This window comes from Pezoporus flaviventris, unplaced genomic scaffold (genome assembly GCF_033815535.1).
Source record: "Pezoporus flaviventris isolate CSIRO_AGI_PZ_B2104156 unplaced genomic scaffold, CSIRO_AGI_Pfla_v1 ptg000063l, whole genome shotgun sequence".
Taxonomy (NCBI): domain Eukaryota; kingdom Metazoa; phylum Chordata; class Aves; order Psittaciformes; family Psittacidae; genus Pezoporus; species Pezoporus flaviventris.
The window spans coordinates 3,779,861-3,800,164 of NW_026892611.1; the positions used below are offsets into that span (position 1 = coordinate 3,779,861).

Consider the following 20,304-nt stretch of genomic DNA (forward strand, 5'->3'; position numbering starts at 1 on the left):
AAATGCTGTTTTCAAAGACATATATTGGAACAACGAACAGTGCATTGTCCAGCCCAATCCCACCGACTCTGTGGGTAGAGTTCTCAAAAGCCACCAGCTGCATTACATCCCAACAAAGCACAGTTCTTGTGTTGAATTTCCAAGGCCAGGTCTTTAACAATGTGTTGAGGAAGCTGGTTTTGGGGTGATTAGCAGTGAATGGTGTCCCATCTCCCATTTTTATTTGATGCCTTCTTACAGTGTGAGGCTAGAATGGGTCTCTGATCTCTCACTCCAGCAGCTGTAGCCCATGCATTTCAAATGAATGGTATCTCATTTATGTTTTTTAAGTAAGGTGCTGGTTTTATTTCCTTTGCCTTTTCCCAGAAATTATTTCTCTACCTTGGAAAAGGATTTCCCATGTCACTGATGTGTTTGTTCAGGATTGTTTAGCCCCTGCTGAAGTTCTAGGTTCCCTGCAAAGTAGAGAATTGAAGAAATAACAGAGTCCAGTATCTTATGTTTCAGCCTGTCCTGTCACAGTCCAGCTCACTTTTAATACTTTGTTTTACTGATCTTAAATGTCCCAGGGGGAACTGAGGAGTGGTGGCTGTGATTGCACCCAAACTGCCCCTATAAGGCCAAGACAGAAGAGTCCTCCTCCATTTACCCTTTAAGATTCTGTCCCTTCTCCTCAGAGAATTGCTCCATGCCTGGCACACATCCAATAGCTGGGTATGTTGTCTTGGATTTTACCTCATTACTTCACCCCTGCTCTCTCCTTTCCTTAACTTGATGAAGTTCATTCAGTACCCTTCTATCATACTGTAGGGAGCCGTTAGGATAAAGTTGAGCAAAGGGCACCATCATCGGAGGGATTCCCCCCAAAGAATTTTTGTGCCTCAAGGAATGTCCTTCCCATCCTCACTAGGCTACTAGTGGAGCAGTGGCACTGCATCTTCTCCTAGGCATTGCAGGGACCAAAGCAGAGAGCCACAGAGCAGCTCTGTCAACTGGAAGATCTCTGAATCACCACCTTCCTTTCTGACTGGCAGAACCATCTTTAGCCACTGCAATACACGTGAGTACAGGGTGCCTGAATAGTGTTTTACAGATTGCATGTTGCTACATAGAGGAGTTCAGGGTGCATGGAAATGGAGCCAGAAAGTCCGGTTAGGGAGGGAGGAGATGTTCCAGATAGCAAACATTCAACATCTGGCAAGTATATCCTTCTAATGTCTCTGTGATTCCTGGGAGACTGACTGTTCTTCCTCCTTCACATCTGTTTCATCAGATTAATTGGGCTGATTAGAGGTTAGGATCCTAATGGAGCCCCAATGCATCTTTAAGACATCCGTTCTTTGCCATGCTCTTCAGAATTTTATTTCCCCAGTGCTCTGCAGCAGCCAGCTCAGTCAGTTCAGTGAAGGGTTTTGCCTTTGGCCAGGGGATACTATTTGGAGAGTGAAGTCATTGATTTCAGTGAATAACTTCTCACCAAACAGAACATCACCAAAACTATAATCCACCCACCAGGGCGTCAGTCCCCCTCCTTCTCTTCCCCAGAGGAGTTCTGTGTTCCTCAGGACTGAATTTTCAGCTCCATCTTGACTTGTTCTTTCGTACCATTGTGGGATGGTACCAGTGGTCAGTGCCTTTTAGGAACTTGCCCACTCTGCTGACATCTTAAGAATGACTGAGTAAAGACAGGGAATTTGGGAGCTAGCCCACTTCTGCAGTTTGCAGGATGAGGATTGTTGGGCCATTTCAATTTTTCTCCTGAGCAGATGTAGCCAATGGCTGCAGACAGCAAAAGCTTTTAAAGCAGCTGGTCCCTGAAGGAGGAGCTGGTGCTGAGTCCTTGCAGTGCAGAAATAGTGGGTGCCTTCAGACATCTCACAGCCTTTTGAAGCTCTTCATTGCAGAGGGTCTCGCTTTCATTCAAATGTAGATCTGAACCTACCACAGGCATAATAAAGAGTGTCCAATGAGAGGTACCCTGTAATAGCTGGCCTCTGGCACTTGGTGGGTAGGTGGGAGCAAGCCACTTGGATCACTTCATGTTTAAAAAGAATTTATAAAAAGTCTTCCCAGAAAAAAAAAATCAAAAAACAACAAAACCGCATGGAAATAGCTCCTGAAAAAGAGCCTGTTTGTGTTTGACTTTGAGATTTGATGCCAAACTCTTTCATTTCACCCAAACCACAGCAAGTCCAATCTATAAAACAACATTCCCAAAATGGCAACAACAAAGAGCTGCAACCTCTCCCCTACTTGGAAGTGTCCAACAGAGACGGCTCCAGCAGGGTGGAGAGGGGAGATGGAGATTGATTTGGGAGAGCATTAGCCAGTTTTATGAACGTGTGCAGGAGGTAGAGTTTTGTGTTCCTTTTGCTCTCTGCAGCCACAGTTCATTGCCATCCCTTGCCTGAGCAATACAACAAGCAAGGCTGCAATTCCTCTGGAGCATTTCAGCTGGGTGGAGTCCATTCCCATAGCTCTGTGCTTATCCTTGCCAAGTACTGAAGCGCTTGGCTCAGGACAAAAAACCATGAGGAAAGAATCAGTTTCCTTGTATCTGCTCTTCCAGATCAGTGACAGGTCTGCCTGGTAACAGCCTTGAGCACCTTTCAGTAACCAGTTTGTGTCTCCCTGAACCTTTATACAAGCACAAACTCTTGAATTTGCTCCTGCATCAAACTTCCCTGCTGAAGATGCTCTCTGCTCCTGGTGAAACATTTCCATACGGATCTCTCCTTGCTTCTGGTTCTAGTGGCCAGGAATGGTTATTATTAGCTCACTCGAGCAGCTCTTCACATCCTCTAATTTGCTGTCGGTGCTTTGAAGGTCCCTCTATGGCAGAGCAGCACGCCCAGCATAGACACTAGGGCTTGGATAGTTGGCCAGATTTCACAACCACTCACTGCTTTATCTCTCCAAGCTTGTTTTAAAAACTTCCCACCCTGCTAGCTGTACCAAGTGCTGAATCACTTCTTTGGGTGGCCAGATTGAAGTTGTGGGGGAAGAAACTTCTGGCAGAAGAGCAGAGCAGACATTAATGGAAACACTTAGACTTTCCTCCCCCCCTCCACCACCCCTGAAAAATTGCTGGTAATGTTTACAAGGCAACATTTAACAGTCTTTGACAGAACAGTAGGACTTGAGTAGTGGGGTAGAAGGTGGCCAAGTCAGTATTATAAGGCCATTGTTTAGTAAAAAGGGTATTGCTTGCAGATCTTTGGCTCTGGAGAAGAAGAGACCATTGGCAGGAGAAGAATCTATTTAAGGCATATGTCTTCTGATGGCTGTTTGAGTTCAGCCATGACCCACGTTTCTGGCTTGACTTTTGCTTTGAATTGCTTTGAGTATTCATTACTCTGTGCTTCCTATTTTGTCTACACCTGTGTAGCTAATCCTTTTCCTTGAACTTAACCAATAGCCAGAGATAATCCCAGTTTGAAAGTGACTGAGAAACAACAGTTTACATATAATGTATGTTTTATCCTAGTTGATTTACACATGAGCTGTCACATTGCCCCTCGTTAAATACACCCCTATGAGATGATAACAATCTCTTTAAATATTACACAGGGTTAAATAACTTTTTTTATTTTCTTTCTCCTTTTGGCAAATGTTCCATTGTTTGGATGTTTTTCTCTACGGAAGAGCTGGCCGGGGTGTGGGACAGCTCTGAGTGCCACCTGCTGGACACCGGCTTCCTCCCATCCCCACCATGGGCCAGATCTGGAGGCGATGCAAATAGTGATGTGAGCTTAAGTGTCCAAAGCCATGAACCACAGTCTAGAGCAGGAAAAACATGAGAATTAAAAAGGAATTGAAGCTAACACCTCTAATGCCTTCACCATATCAGGACCATTTCCTTACACTTCTTGGTGGAAGTACCATCACTGCTCACGTCTCCTGCACTGGTCCTCTCATTCTCTTTCCAAGGGATGCATTTTTGCTACAAAGACTTTATAGAATCATAGAGTGGTTTGAATTGGAAGGCACCCTAAAACTTGTCCAGTTCCAACCCTCTGCCATGGGCAGGGACACTTTCCACTGGACTAGGTTGCTCTAAGCCCCTGTGTCCAACCTGCCCTTGAACACTGCCAAGGATGGGGCAGCCACAGCTTCTCTGGGCACCCTGTGCCAGTGCCTCACCATCCTCACAGGGAAGAACTTCTGCCTAAGAGCTCATCTCAGTCTCCCCTCTGTCAGTTTAAAACCATTACCCCTTGGTTGCTCACTACATGCCCTTGTAAAAAGACCCTCTCCAGGACAAAGTCTTTGAAAGGATCAAAGTCTTAGTGAGCTAAAGGTCAGAGCAGCTTCTCCAATGACCCAGTGCCAGCAAGGGTTAGAAAGAAAGAAGCTGGTCCCCAAACAGGAGCTGCAGCTGAGGCAGTGTCCCTGGTCAGCAGACACAAGGCTTTGAAGAGCCTTGCCAAGGTGGCAACCTTTGGCAGCCTCTTGCAGTTTCCCGTAGTGCAACATGAGGAAGTTTGGGAGTGAGCTGGATTTATGGAGCTTGTTTGTGCTCAGTCCCAGCAGCCAGGGTAAGGAAAGTAATGGCAGAATTGTGTGAGGGATGAGGCTTATGTTGCCTGACATGTGCATTCAGTGTCAGCTCCTGAACTTTCCAATAAGATTAGCTGTTGTAAATGTGTGTGTGTTACTAAGAGAAAAGGGCTGGTTTACCATACAGAGTAAACTCAGGATCTGAATGACCTTACTGAGTGTTTACCCCCATGTATCTTCATTCACAGGTACCTGCATTCGGAGCAGAAGTTACCTGAAGGTATGTGACATTGCTTCATGCCTGCAGGCTCTTGGATGTGTAATCCTTTACATGAATGTTCTGACCAGGCTTTCATCTGCCTAACTCACATCTATTTGCAATACAAATGAAACCTTCAGCTGAACTCTTCCTTGCCCTTTTATCTGCCTGCAGTTTTTCACCAGCTCAGGCTTTTCTGCAGTCACTTTTCTGTCCTTTGGGGTTGTCCTGTCCCTCCCTCTTGTTGTCTTGCATGCTCATGAGTGCTGTTTCCAGGTCTCTCAGCTCAGTCCCAGAGGTTTCTCATGGGGGCTTTTGTGTATGTGTGTTACAAGGGCCTCAGAAATCATTACCAGCTCAGCCCAGAATGGTTGCATGTACCAAGCTAAGCTACCATCAAAATGTAGTCAGTATGAGAAAGATACCTGAAGTCTTCATTGGCACAACAGATTGTTGGAGTGGCTTCTCTCATGTGTAAACCAGCAAGTATATCTGAGAAACTGCACAAGTAGCGAAAAGAAAGAAGCAAAGTACAGAAGCAGGTTGCTCCCATCCCCCTTTTCTGGCTGCTGTCTCTGAGCAGATCTGCAGCCCTTATCTCTAGCAAACAGTGCCTGACTCAGGGACAAATTTGTGGAACTAGTTTAAGCACAAAGCTGGCAGCTGTTTGGACAGCATAGGAAGGTGGCTCAACCAGGCCCACCCAGTCAACCTCCTGCTCCCTCAGCAGTCATCCAGGCTGTGATTCTTTACTGCTAATTCCTGAATCATTATAGGATTTGAATGTGCCACAGCAAATCAGTTTTAATGCCCTGCTAGCAGCAAATTGCACACTCAGGTTTGATGGAGAGAGTGTAAGCCAAGATGGCAGAGTGCCCTTTAACTGGATTCTGAGTCCAGCCTCTTCAATTCTCCCCATCTATGAAAGAGGAATATTAATGTCAGCTTCTTTCCTAGGACCTTTCCTTTATTCAGCTTTGGGATGCAGGAAAGAGCTCTGTGTATGCTGTGTGCAGTACAGTGAAAGAATAAGGAACTGCAATGGTAGATGACACTGCTAGATGTCAGGCCTTGTCTAGACTGAACCACCTTCATATGCTGTTCATGCAGGTTTGTTAGATAAACTGTGGTCCAGAATATGGGCTGTGCCTCAGATCGGTTTATAGACATTTCCCTTTCTCCAGCAGCTTCAAGAGACTCCTGAAGCTATGTGAAAGCTTTGCTGCTCTGATTACATCACATCTGACATGACCTACAAATGCCAAAGGAACGGGGAGCTCCCATGCTGCTGCTTGCACTAAGCCTTTCCAAATATAGTTCCAGTCTCATTGAAATTCCCAGTATTTATAATTCGACCTGGCAGGCATGCAGGGCTGTGCATCCGAGGGGTTTAATGAAACAAGAGTGATGCTGGGATTGAGGCTGCCTGGATAGAGCTGAAAGCTGTGTTCAGGCCATGGAAATGTGCTGCTTTCCTGTTAGGAAGAGGGAATTGTTTGTGGGTGAGCTTGTGTAAGCCCACGTGATCAGGGAATCCACAAAAAATCTCCCTGCAAATGCAAAAGCCAGCTAAGCCTTGCACTGCCTCAGTGATATGCAGATGAGCACCCTAAATATCCTGCTTTGCTTTCTAATGCCTTTAGCCAGCATAAACACAACAGGCTTTTTATAATCTGCAATCAAGTTCTCCAGCCCAGGCACAAGCACAGAGGCTTGTTTTAAGACGCTGGACAGCTGCTGGTGTGCATCCACCCCTGCTACTGGCCCCATCCAGCTACAACCAGTGCTCTTCCAAAAGAATAGGTGTGTTAACGTCTGTCAGGAGCAGGGCAAGCTTTTAGCACCCACAGATCTGCTACTGATCTTCTCATTCTAGGCATGCTTGCTGCATAAGGGATTTGGAAGTAGAAAACCAAGCTGAACAGGCTGCAGGCTCTGTGCTCTTCTATTCTGGGCCTAATCCACTAGCTATATTGATCTTGCTCTTTCTGCCAAGCTAGAGAGGTTGTATTACACTGTTAATCCCATCCTGCCCAGGTCACAGTCACAACAGGCTCTGAGAAGCTTCACCTGCTGGTGTCAAAGGACTAGACTCATCAATGGCAGCACTTCTCTTAGCCCTGCCTGGCAGGGAGCAGCCTGCTTCTCTGAACCCTTTTCCATCTCTCCCTGGACTGTACATTCCTTCCTTGCTTCATTTCATCTCATGTTCCCGTGTGGAGCAGCCTTTCTGTCAGCATATGGAGATCCTTGTCATATCACTGACACAGAACACTCTTACAGTGCCCTTCATTTTGTGAGGCTGGAATGCTATTGCTTCACCTGAGCTGACTGATGGGGCTCAGGAGGTCGGACTGAACAATGAAATCACCTGCAGGTTTTTTTGAGCCATTATTGCTGAGCCAGGCTCCATTAACAGTTGCCCCATGCTTGCTCTAGCTGTGTCCTCTCCAGTAAGCACTAAAAAGCAAACAGGTGGATAGTGGGAATGCTGACTGCAAGAGGAAGGGATCCGTATCTATTCCGCTTCTGTGCCATAGTGTAGTACCTTGATAATTCTCTCTGAAACTACCCACCAAAATACTGGGCCTGCTGAGCAGCACAGGGGATCTCTGCAGAGGAGGGAAGAGTGGTTCCTCTGCTCCTAGCACATCACAAGCTTGCTTCTGAGTTTTCTACTTGGGAATAAGAAACGTCTTTAGTGGGATTAATAGAGCTGTCTGGACACTTTGTGTTCAACTGCAATGCTTGTCTCTGCAGAGCATCCTCTGCAATAGCAAGACGAAACCTTAGGGCAGCCAGACAGCAACTGCTCGTCTGTCACTTGTCAAGGAGGACCATGAGCAAGATGGGAGCTCAGGCTCACAGTCAGGAAGTGGCACAGGCCATGCTAGTCACACAGCTGCCAGCATTCCTGCACGTCCCCCGAGAGCCATCGCTCCTTCCACATGGCACCACACAGCTGCTGCTCTGCGTGGACGGGCACCATGACCTTGCAAGGGTTGGATGGCTGACCTGCAGTAGGACACGATACTGACGTGTAAGACAGGAGGGTCTTCAACGTAGAGGGGTGCCAAAAGGGATCTCGGCCTGATCCCAGCCTAGGCAAGTGAAGCGGCTGTGGGTCCCGGCTGCCCCGCTACTGGCGGACACCGCCATCTCCCGGCAGCTCCTGGCAGGCCGGGCTTGCAGCAAGTCTCCAGCAGATGCAGGAGGGCTTTTCCTCTGCTTCCTGGCACAGCGCACGCTCGTGCCAGAGTTTGGCCGGATGGAAGTGCCAGTGATGTTTGCTTCTGCCCCTGTCCTGGAGACTCTTTTCCCTTAGCAGGACACAAGTCCTGCGTACATATTAGGGCCAAGAGGTGTCTGAGCACCACCAGTTTGCTTTGTGCTTTAGCAGTGTTAGATGCGAGCTTGTGAGTTCAAAGGGCTCTTTAAAACAACAAAAAAATTCCACTCACTAGAATCTTTATACATGTTACCTTCATCTGCTTAATCACAGACATTGAACAGTGAGTTCTGGAGCTCTGCTAAAGTGTAACAGCCTAAGTTAATATTTGATACAGCCATTCCTGAATCTTGTGGATATTTTTGCTGTAGCTAAGTATTGGAGTAAAAAGAGGAATTTTTATTTATTTTTTTGTGTAGCTGAACCACAAACTGCTGTCTGAAATGTCCATGAGATAAGTGCCAGTACTCAGAGTCAACTCTGCTTTTCCTTTAACTACATAGGAATAATTGAAATTATAAGCAAAACAAAACCAACCAAAAAAAAAAAAAACCAAACCAACCAAAACCCTCTGGTATTCAAAGCTAGTGTTGTTTTCTGTAGTCAGCAAGTTTCTATACACAGCAAGATCCAGTACAAATGGTCATAGATGTTCCCTTTTGCACAGAAAGGATCCCCATGGCCAGCAGTATAGGGCAGGCTGCAGAGACCTGTTGAGCCTGCAGAGGTGGGCATCTTACAACAATACTGTTGTTTTGAAGTATTTATTCTCTTTTTGTGTCTAGGGTGCCGTGTGCTCGTGCTGGAATCAGTCAGTATCTTCCGGAAGTACATCTCCATGCTGGATGTACCCGTTTCCTACCTCCTGCCCCATGATGTACTCTTCATACTCACAGAGGAGGAGACTGAACAAGCCAAGGTGAGACATGGTACCTGTTTCACACAGCTATCTCACACATTTAGTGCACAGTCCCACATATCGGAATCTGATTAGCTCCCCTTCCATAGCATTAAAGTATTTGCCCAGCAGACAGTCCTGTTAATCCACAAATGACAGAACTTTCCTGCTTTTGAGGCTGCCAAATGATAGAGTTACATATGGAAACTGCTCTGATAAAGGCAGTGTTGTTCCCTTGTGGGTTTTGTTTCTGACATGTGACCTTTCTAAGCTGTGTACTATAAATAGATGAAGTTTCAGCTGGCAGTGTATGATCGGAAGCAGCATGCAAAGTGTTCTCAGATGCACACCTATCAGTTTCTGCCTCCCCAGGTTGTGAACACCCAGGCGTGAGATCACATAGGGAGGAGGAACTACATGTGACAAAGGAACTGTCACAGCACCGACCTGCAGCTGATAGCAGGACCCCTCTGAACACAAGGCAGCACCACACCAGCAACATAGGGGTGGAGAGGGCTCTCCCCACTCTTTAACCCCATAAAGTAGACAGCTTTCTACTTCCCACTACTTCTTCCCTACTACTCACTGAACACAGGCTGTCCTATAAGCTGGCAGTGAACCTCACAGGAGGCCTGGGAAACTGCCTTCATGTTAGGTCTGGAAGGTTCTTGTAATGCTTTCCCAACTATTCTTCCTTCTAGAGAGCAATGAGGTGTCATCGCAGCCAGCTCCTCTGGTTTCGCCACATCTATATGCTCTTCTCACGTTATATGGTGATCAATTCACTGCGCTTTCTGTGACCAGGACAACTTCAGGAGTAAAAGAATGAGTGAAAAAAAGACCAGACCAGACCTAGGATTAAATCAAGCTCACCTGTGATGTGCTGAAGAGGATGGGATTCTCTTTGTGTAACATTCATTCAGACTACAAAAACCAGACTGTGTAAACTTCCTTCTGAATATCTTGTTACCTGATACATTGAGATGAACAGGGTTTAACAGCTACTCACTGTCGAAGCTTAAATAGAGTAAGAAATTCAGATTAACCTAATACAGGAGTATCCTGCATTAGAGAAGATATGGCACAAACTGTTATTCCCCAGGACGATACAGCTGTGAGGACTGCTTGGCAACTGTTACTTCGTGCTTTTGTAAAAATCCAGGTATCAGGAGTAACTTTTCAAAGGCCATGCTATCTCCAGAGATTAAACTAGAACCACCAGACCTGTCTTACTCAGACTCAACTTTAAAAAGCCAAATCTTATGAATAAAACATCAGAAATCACACAAATATCTCCAGCTGCACTGATCTTTGCTGCTAATGCTGCTTCTTTTGTACACATTGTGTTGCAGGCTCCACCTCTGCAGTGTCCCTCATGCAACATGAGCATTTATTGCTTCAGAATATGGGGCTCACAGTCAACTCACAAGAGTCTCAATGGACCTAAGAATGATGTGCAAGAGTTACTGTAACTAGGTCTTTTATAGAACAGAGATAAAAATTGCAAGAGATGTTTCAAAAGCTGTAACAGAGAAGCGCAGGAGTTAAGAGATCCTCTCCCTTTATGTTAAAGGTAAGTGAAGCAGCGTTCGGTGGTTTTGTTTCTTAGCCCACTAGTGATTTGGGTTTACATGGGGTCATTGTGGAGCAAAGTCAGCACTACTCAACATTTCTGTAGGCCTTTGCACTCCTTCATGTGGGCTCACGTCTGCAGGAAGCATCTTTCCTGGATCTATGCACCTTGTCATTGCATAGTCAAGATCCAGCCCAAATGGCGAGATCCTGACCTGCTGCTGTGAGCACATCCTCCTCCTGAGATAACAAACTGGTTCTTGGTTGTACTGAAGTACATGCCCATTGTATGACAGTATTGAACTGTTCCCTGGCCATGAGTCAGTGCCTAAGCATATGCCGAGTCAGCCTTAAGACCACAAATAAGGCCAGGCTTAGGCAAAACAGTGCTTAATCACATGAATAACTTCCGTGGCCTCTCTCTTGCATACAGCTAGGTTACCTGTGTAATGCTTTAGTGAACCTGAGCCTGCTAAGCTCTTTCAAATCCCTTTTAGATACATGGTCAATTCATTAAAGTCAAGGGAGAAAAGTCAATGTATGTTAGCATTATGTCCTAAGCAAGAGGTTATCTTACACAGGATGTTTTCATCAGGCAGACTTGAAACAGAGGAAAGATCCATACAAGCAAAGATTAGATTTTTTTTTATTGTCTTTTTCTACTCTGTTTATTATGATTTAAACTTCAGCACAGCTAAGGACAAAGTACCAAAACAGCAGCCCTGGGGTTTATGGAAAGGAAGTAGTTTGAAAATTGAAAGCCACAACTGAATGGGACAGGCAGCATAGAAAGATTTATTTAAGAAACAGAGAACAGATAACAGTAATGCAGAAACTGATTTTGCCTCACCCAGGAAAGCCCAGGCTACAGTTCCACAGCAGTGCCCCAACATCAGCTGCTGGAAAAGCGTGTCAGGGTTTTGACATGTCTCTGATGGTCTTGTGTTCCTTCACAGCCTTCTCCCATTCCTTGCCATTGATATCCTCTGTGACAATGGTCTGCACGGTGCCCTCATCCAGACAATGGGGAGCTATTCCTGAAGAAAGAGTACATAGAAACCTGCATCCACATCCTGTGTGGGAGATGCCTGCACTGCTCTGGATGGGGCTTCTCAGGGAATGCTAAATGCTCAGTCCAGCTATTGCTGTATATCTGAGGAGCCTAGATGGGAAGAAGCCCACACAGCAATAGGTAAGACTTATAGAGGAGCTACAGGTTCAGACTGCAGTTCCATATGCTTAGTACTTAGTACTCTTAAAACACATGCTGCTCACTGCTGTCATGTTAGCATCCAATGGAGTCTTTACCCAAGGTTTGCTTGATGGTTACTTTTGGTTACCACAGCTTTCTCTTTCTACCTACCATAACCATCTGGATTAGAACGAGGAGTATAAAAGCTCTGTACACCACAGGTCTTGCAGAATGTGTGCTGGGCACTATGGGTGTTGAAGGTGTATGTTGTCAAATTATCGGCACCCTGAGCAAATGAAAAGCAGTGTAAGTGTTCCAGACAAGCAGAGGTACTAATTCCTTTCTACAGGTCTGTAGCTAAGAAATATAAAATCTAAAATATCAACTTTGTGTCTTTACTTGAGATGAGTTCTGTATTCATGCTCCTTTTCTGAACCCGTGTATATACACATGTCCATAACAGTCAAATCTGAGAACTGTGAAATCAGCTCACTAAGTAAGATGCACACACCCATACCAGGCAGCATAAAATTCAGCTGTTTCCCCCAGTCAGGCATAGACAAACTTAGGATAGAAAACTGGCTGCCACTTGCATCTTTGATGAGACTGGCTTATCCTGCTCATATTCACAGACATGCTCTTACTGCATTCTTACTCTACCTTCAGCAGCTTGAAGCGCGACGCTGGGACAATGAAGTGTCTGTTCTGTTTCTTTGTGCAAATGCTGCAACTGTAAAGGAAAAAAGAGACCTTTCTAGAAGCAGTGGACAAGTTGTGGACTGCAGTCAGATCTATCACAGACCTCTGGACAACAGAAATTCCACCAACAGCTAAACTGGCTCCTGGACACATCACAGAGGTAAGCAGCAACAGTGGACTTGTGGTATCAGTAGCGTTTGGCTAAGCGCGCCCACTTAGACTGACTCTACATAGGTACACCAACAAAGTGTTCCCTTACACCAAACATCAGATGCCATTTTTGATTCACATACACAATTTCAACAGCCATTACAAGGCTCTAGGCCTTGTTTCTAGGCCTGAGAAACCCCTTTAATCTTTCAGAGCAGACTTGGCCAGTTTTGCCACCATGAATTATCTTGCAGACAAGAAAGAAAGGGTCAGAAGTCTACCTGTGCCTTAGAAGCAAACTACCTGCAGGCAAAGGGGGATTACTACTGAAATCAGACCATGTTGTAGTTTGAGGCACATGTGGTCAGAGATGTCATGTTAATGTTAAAACAGGATTGATGTCCTCTGAGCAGACTTGCACTGAGAGGAAACATAAAGCAGGCAGTTGAGTCCCTATATTTGTAGATCTCTCCTGAGCAGTGAGCAGGGCTGTGAGACCAGAACTGCCCAAAGAAGTAGCACCTGATCCCATATTGGATCAGGACATAATCAAGGGGTATACCCTATAGGAACAGCTCAAAGCAGTTGTGTCATCTTCTAGCTGTAAGGTGTTGGCTGGAAAAGCACATGAGCTTATATTCATCCATGAGACTAGGGAGCACATAAAACACTCACTTGCAGTTAAAAACATGCAGATCTGCTGAAGCCCAGACCTCAAAGCGGACTGCTCCACAGTGACAGCCTCCAGTGTGCTTGACCAAACCCCGGTATTCACTGGAGAGGGAAACAACAGAGATGTTTTCTCAATCTAATTTTTGGGGGTTTTGTCCAAGAAAACAGTAAGGTTTATGCTACATGATCCAGTTCAGCTTTCAGCAACTGCAGAACACCAGAAAATGTCCATTCTGATGTGTTTTAATAAAATGTCCCAGGATGACGTAGACGACGACTTTGGTCCTCTGTGGCAATGGCTCTTCTGGTTTACTTAAAATAGTGCAAAGGGAAGGAAGAGCAGTAGTTCAAGGAAAACACAGTCCACATGCAATACAACACGTGTGCTGTCCTGCCAGAGACCAGGGCAAAATGCTGACCCAGAGTCCGTGCAAAACTACCACAAGGAACTGAATCTTCCTACAATTATCCCACAAGTGCTCCAGCACTACTAAAATTCCTCCATTTAAAATCTGGGGAAAACAGAGAGTCTGCGCAGTATCTGAAATGCATTTTGTTGGGTACTGTAATTGCAGAGGAACATCACGGTCAAGCTTGTGCTTTCCCCCTTCCCCCAGCCACCTCCCTCGTCCCTGGGCAGCGCCGCCAGCCCAGCTCCAGCGCAAAAGGAGAGTGAGAAACCTTTTCCTTTCGGATTTTCACTCCCCCGGCCCATTACTGATTACAGCGCAGAGGCGCTGGGTTGTGCTCTGAGGTGGGGATGTAGCAGCTGAGCCTCAGCATCCCGCGCGGTGCCCCCGAGGGCATTTTTGGTGGGAGAGCCCAAAAGCACAGGGAGCTTTAGAAGAAAACGCCGCTTTCTCCGCGGTGCCTTCGCCCCCCCGCTCCTCACACCACAACCCCTTCTCCCCCACTGCAGCTCTCCAGATGTCGTGTTTAGTGCTGTGCTGTCGGGAGGGCAGTGATATGGCGGGGCAGTGACCGCCGTCCGGCTCGTACTCACAAGGCATCCAGCAGCAGCCGCGCCGCCTCCTCGCAGCTCAGCCGGTGCCGCTCCTGGAACGCGGCCCAGCGCCCGCGCTGCTCCCCGAGATCGAAGTCTCCGGGCGCGGGGGGCTGTTCCTGCGGCCCCGGACCGGCCGGGGCACTGACCGCCGCCTTCCCGCGGCCGCTGCGGGCAGAGCCCGCGGAGGGGCTGGCGACGGCGCTGCCCCGCCGGGACCGCCGAGCGTTGGCCGCCCTGAGCCGCCCCATGCGCCGCAGAGACGGGGCGCGTCGCGCCCGCCAGGGGGCGCCGCAACGCCGCGCAGCGTGACCGGGAGGGGGACCGGGGAGAGGGACTTTAACCTGCCAGAGGGGAGACTGAGCTGAGCTCTTAGGCAGAAGCTCTTCCCTGTGAGGGTGCTGAGGTGCTGGCCCAGGGTGCCCAGAGAAGCTGAGGCTGCCCCATCCCTGGCAGTGTTCAAGGCCAGGTTGGACACAGGGGCTTGGAGCAAGCTGCTCTGGTGGAAGGTGTCCCTGCCCGTGGCAGGTGTTGGAACTGGAGGAGCTGTAAGGGTCCCTTCCAGCACAAACCGCTCTCTGATTCTGTGACTGGAAACGCACTGTTGCACATCCCTTTTACGTGCCCACCCTTGGCTAGGAATAAGACTGCTGGTGAACAGTACTGTGGTGCATCAAGATGTGCCTTCAAAAGTGTGGTTAGTCCTTCCTAAAATTGGAAATCATTACTGCAGCTTCGCAGAGAAACAGGTTCTAACATGATTCCCACTAGATGACCTTTCACAAGTTCTGTCATCAAAGGATGATAGAAAAGGAGAACAATCAAGATTGTAGAATCATAGGGTAGTTTAGGTTAGATAGTACATACCATTAAAACAAAGAAACAAACAAATAAAAACCACCCCACTTTCCCCCAAAAAACAGCTTAGGAAAACATGAAAGCTCTCCTCTAGTGGTAACTATCTTAGAAAAGGTTATTCTTGAACATCTAGAAGACTGCTTCTCAAGTAAAATTATTCAATGCAGGGGAAAACCACAAAACTTGTCCAAGTCACATTTTGTTGGGGGAAAAGAACCCCGTCACTCCAAGGATGAGGCTTTGTGCCCAGCACAGGGAATTTCAACAGAACTGAATGTCTTGCTCTTCTCAGGAAGGGGAACAGGGAAAGCTGTCAACATGTGAGCTGACAGCTGGTTGTGGGGTGGAAGAGGCACTGACGGATCATGTCTCAGCCAGGAATACAGCAAAGCAACTGGACAGCAATGAATGAAGCAGCATCAGGTCTGGATAACAGCTTTAAAAACACACGACTGCAGTGTGTAGGCTGCCTCCTGAGATGGCACATACCAGGACTCACGTAACAACCCTGTCGCTCAGCACCTCTCTCCTCTGATGACAGGAAAGGTGCTGAGTTACAATTTCCTGTTATTCCTCATGTGAACCTCTGTTCTCGTTACTCATCCTTATGGAACCATTTTAATATGCTGTATGTGACAAATCCTGGTCCACGCCAGCATGTTTATCTGTAGCGCCTGAGCTGGGCCACTCCCAGACCTTTAGTCACCCTAAAGTTCATGTTAGTCACCTTGTATTTTGGGAAGAAAAGTCACTGAGGTGAAACTGGAGACCATGAGCCGAAACTGAGCTTGTGCAGTTTGCATCATGGAGTCATGTGCTGTCAGTGCAGGGTATGGCAGTTTCAAGTTTGAGCCTACATGGTCAGTCCTTTCCTAAAAACACTAAACTGCACTGAACTGAAAGAACATATTTTAGGAGTTCATTAGCAATCAGCTCACACAAATTACCTCCTCTCTGCAATACAGGAGACACTGGCACTTGTATGCTCTCAAAAAGCAGTTCTAGTGGCAAAAGTGATGTGCAGGCCATGTCATAGCTGCAAATCTATCCCTCTCTGCTCCTGTGCAATTAGTTCAGCATATTTTAAATGTAGGAAGCATTCTGAGAAGCTGAATTCTGTTCCCACTGTTACATTTCAGGATAAAGAACTAGGAGACAGAAATGGAAGAACAAAATGCAGCTTTGTTTCAGAAGGCTGCAGTAAAGAAATTCTTTCTGCTTTTTTATTTGTATCATATTTTATCACAAAGGACTCTTAGAGCTCAAAACTGGGTCTCACATAAATAACCAGTTCAAGAGCTTTATAGGGGATCTCTGGCTGATGACAAATTTCACTGGTATTTGGATTTACAAGCCCTGCATTTCAGTGGTTGCGTAAGGTATTGTCGGTGTACCTGGGGGGCTGGTGTTACCCAGTGCCTGAAGACTCAACAGCTCTCATGGTACATTACTGCCAAATCTGATGCAGTATTTGCCATACTTCAGTAGAAGTCAGTAGCTTGATGAAGAATGGTTGTGGAGAAGGAAGCATTCAGAAAGATGAGGAAAAGTCCAGTAAATCAGTTTGTTTTCTTTAGGTATCTTGTGATACTAGAGTTCAACAGCTGACGTGGTTTAATGTTGAAGTACAAAGGTGTTTTTCCGTGCCAGCCTAGCCCTGCTTGTGTAACAATGACTCAGCTCTGCAGAGCTGGCTTGCAGCCCCCATTGAGATTCTGTCTGCAAGGGCATTTTCATTGCAAAGGCAGCTACATGTTTGTGGGTTAAAGAGAACTGGTTACTGTGGATGCTTTTCATCTAGTAAGCAGGGAACTAGAAGTAGTATATAGCTCACACCACATTTCATAGAACTGAAGTAGTTAAAACTGTATAGTTTGTGCAGGGGAGAAAAATGTCAGTGCTTGGATTTTAGTCTTCCTCTTGAGGAGGAAGAATTCTGCACATTCCCCTCCCCATCAAGGGATCTAGGCTGGATCTGAAAACAGAATACAGGTTATCACCCCTAGGCCACTGGATGCAGGCTATTCAGACTGACTTGGCAGTATTGGTTTTTGTTCACTGTCACAGAGGTTCTGTTGAAACATGCCGATAATGATTAACAGTGGGTTAAGACCTATTTCTTCTGTCTTTCTGTTTTTTTGTTTTTCAAGGTGCTTCTTTGCTATCCTGCTGAAAAACCTCACCCTAGAAACCACATGCTCAGTGGGCTCAGATGCAGCAGAGGGAACATGAACAAAGAGAGCTCCTTCACTGCAGTGCAGCTTGGATCAGATCCAAAAGACTCGCAGGCAGGAGGCAGACTGGAAAAAAAAAAAGATGCAGACAAGTAATTTTTAGAATAGACCTTATTATTGATTGTTGCTTTCACTGGTGTGACATGCAGACACAAACCTGTGATGGCATCCTCATAAAACGCCCTTTAGAAGTCTCCTCACATCAACAGCGTAGACAATTGCCACATGTTCCTTGGGGTCATTTAGATCTACACAGAAAGACGTGCCCAAGCCTATTTATTGTGGCAGCACAGATCATAAAGCTGTGTCCTGTGTGTCCTGCAAAGTCAAAATATCCTTTAAACAAACAGGGTAATAGAGGAGTATTGCTGATTCTTCTCTTTTTACTACAGATCTGGGTATCTGTTTGTTTTTCTTAAGATTTCATCTTCTGAAGTTGGTAGCTTATTAAAAACTTTGTTTATTTAAGGTATATTTAGCATAAGGCTTAAAAACCAAACCTCGGATGGTTGTCTTTTTTTGGTAATCTCATAATATTACACTCAATCTTACAGTACTTTGGCTTGTGACTCACTGTTTTTGTAACCCTTGAGCTTGGCAGGACAAGGACAAGCAGTAACATGCCACAGCCCTGTTTGTCTTGTGGCTGGAACTTCAGCAAAGATCAGGCTTTATTGCAGAGATACAGGTTTGGGAAGAAAATATTTATCTCCACAACTGTAAATAGATGAATATAATTATCTGGTGTCATACACAGTGAGAGACGTCTGAGGTAGGTAATACTGTAAGAATATACATTGTGGGTTTTTTTCCCTGTGGCAAGTAGCCCTATTTTTATCTGAACAAAGGAACAGAACTGACCTGGCTGCACGTACTCACATCGCCTGACCAGCCGGCTGTCCCAACTTAAAGCCTTGTACTAAAGATAAACAGATTGCTTCATTTGACATTGCTCACTTAGAAATGATATGTGGTTGCTAAGACATTAGTGTACATAAAACGCAGACCCAGCTTGTGTTCTAGAATGTTACAGATTTGTTGGAAGCATTTCTTTGACCTCCAGATACTTCTCTTCTGAAAGTAGGTTGCTTTGTACCAGTGCCCAATGACCTACTTTTGAAACCACTTGGAAAGAAATACATGTTCCCAACTGCAGGCCGCTGGCACCACCTGTGCAGTCAGGCCAGTCACAAGATAATTTCTGTTTTATTGACCTTTGCATTTATTTATATACAGTTCACAGTCAATTGCTTGATGATTCTTATTCACCAAGAGCTACACAGTGGTGTGTACCTTATAGACTTTGTATTTATGTTGTATAACCACAACATAAACAGATCTCCTGTGTCTGTAGCAAATTCAAGTAATAATATACTTTCTAAAGAAATTCTGAGGTAAAGCTGAAATTCAGTAAAACAAAGTCACCGGGGCATGACCTCCAGCTTAGGAGATTGTTCTGTACATATAATGTGTGAAAATAAGGCAGAATCTAGCCCACAATATAGAAACACTGCATTCTGACTTTAAAAAGAAGTAGCTTTCAATTTGGTAATAATTATCTTTGAAGTAGTGTTAAGGAATCTATGCAGATACTAGGTGTGAAACATTCAGGGCATGAGTTTACTACAGAGAAAATATCAAGGGACGGGAAAAGAGTCATTTAAGAAGCTTTCTGTATTCAGCCACCCCCTACCCAGAAACAAAAGAGGTGGGCTCCATACAGGCACATAGATGGCTACTGAAGATTAATAATTAGGAGAATTAAACGAATCCAATCAGTAGAGGCTGCAGAATGGTGGCCTGTGTGGAGTACACTGCCTACAGGTTATGGAGATTAGTTTAATTCTGCTGGGCCCAGGAGCTGCATGCACAAAGCCTGACTCTTTGTTTATCTCTTTTGACAGAGGGATAACTGGGGAAAAAAAATGAGGCTTTTTACATGAAATTGATGAATTTAAACCATAATTGTCTAAAAGTATGAGCCTGTGTTCGATGTCAGCATGTTGCTGCCTGCGCTTGCTTAGGATAACGTCATTTCCCTGAAGAATGGATTTTTCAGGAGCCATTATTAAGAAGGTATTTAAACAATTACCCATGGCAGGCCCATCTGGTGGGAGTTTATTCTGATCTGTTGATTTGAATACTTACACAGAAACAGAACAACCATACTGAAAGCAGACTGGTCATAGGATTTAGCCATACTTGGAAAATACAAGGGAAAGCTCCTGTGTTTTCTGGTTTACACATAAAGGGGAAAAAAAAAAAGAAATTTCTTTTTCTCCTTCTCCATTTAGAGGGACATTAAAAAGCAAGGACCTGCACACTAAAAACCTTAATGCAAGTCTGTGCTGAAACGCAGGCCAGACTTCTTAGCCTGTTAATCTCCAGTTTAAACATACAAGATGTGGCCTTCCACATTTGTAAGTTTTAGTTACTCTGGCCTTCCTCTCAGGACTCCATGATCTTGTTTGGCTTTGGAACGTGGTTCCCAGAGCAGTGCGTGGGATATGCAGGCCAGCTGTGGAACAAGCCTTTAGTCACCCTGGCACCAGGCAAACCAAAGAAAGGTATTGGAAACACTGAGCAAAAATGGCAGCATAAAGAAAACAAACGTGCTATTGCCTAAATCTGATACTGCCTTCTGTCCTAAATTTATGTCACTGGATAGTATTCCCAAGGTTGGTTATTGCCATGGAGCCATCTCTAAACTTTGCAGTTAACCTTTTTCCCCTCTTCCTGTGAATACATTGCGAATAATTTTGTTGGGATGATTTATTCTTTTTTTACTGCAAACCAGGAGGTATTTGCAGACACAAGCCCTGTCAGGAGAAAGGAAAACAGAAGAAGTTTGTTGTTGTTAAGGGTTTTTTAGTGGGTTTGGTTGTCTTTTAGGTTTTATTAAGGGGAAAACAAAGTAGCTGTGTACTGAATATTGCCGTTCACACACGTGCTTACGCTTTGTGAGTGGAGGATTTAAGCAAGTTCATCTGGCTTCACTGACAGGCTAGCAGCAGATAAAACACTGCCACATAAAAGCC

At 45.5% G+C, this 20,304-nt stretch overlaps 2 protein-coding genes and 1 long non-coding RNA gene across 4 annotated transcripts in view; 2 read left to right on the top strand and 1 right to left on the bottom strand.

The window, feature by feature from the left end:
• The window catches only part of PIGL (phosphatidylinositol glycan anchor biosynthesis class L), a 56,718-nt gene extending 46,542 nt beyond the window's left edge, over window positions 1-10,176 (top strand). The window contains exons 5-7 of the mRNA XM_061470244.1: window positions 4,749-4,780; window positions 8,774-8,907; window positions 9,588-10,176. Of these exons, the coding sequence (XP_061326228.1) occupies window positions 4,749-4,780; window positions 8,774-8,907; window positions 9,588-9,686 (265 nt within the window). The 3' untranslated portion in view covers window positions 9,687-10,176. The remainder of the gene's footprint in view (window positions 1-4,748; window positions 4,781-8,773; window positions 8,908-9,587) is intronic.
• Window positions 10,177-11,097: 921 nt separating this feature from the next.
• On the bottom strand, window positions 11,098-14,636 carry CENPV (centromere protein V). The gene is given in 6 exon segments (XM_061470240.1): window positions 11,098-11,495; window positions 11,822-11,936; window positions 12,311-12,380; window positions 13,175-13,273; window positions 14,175-14,519; window positions 14,521-14,636. Coding segments are annotated over 6 exon segments (855 nt in total). The 5' UTR covers window positions 14,622-14,636; the 3' UTR covers window positions 11,098-11,370.
• LOC133277929 (uncharacterized) lies at window positions 12,369-18,653 on the top strand. 2 transcript variants are annotated; one of them, XR_009746385.1, is made up of 2 exons: window positions 12,369-12,509; window positions 17,183-18,653. It is a non-coding gene; the product is annotated as an uncharacterized LOC133277929 (long non-coding RNA). The 2 variants fall into 2 exon arrangements; XR_009746386.1 differs by lacking the exon at window positions 12,369-12,509 and adding an exon at window positions 15,373-15,455.
• The last annotated feature ends 1,651 nt before the right edge of the window (window positions 18,654-20,304 follow it).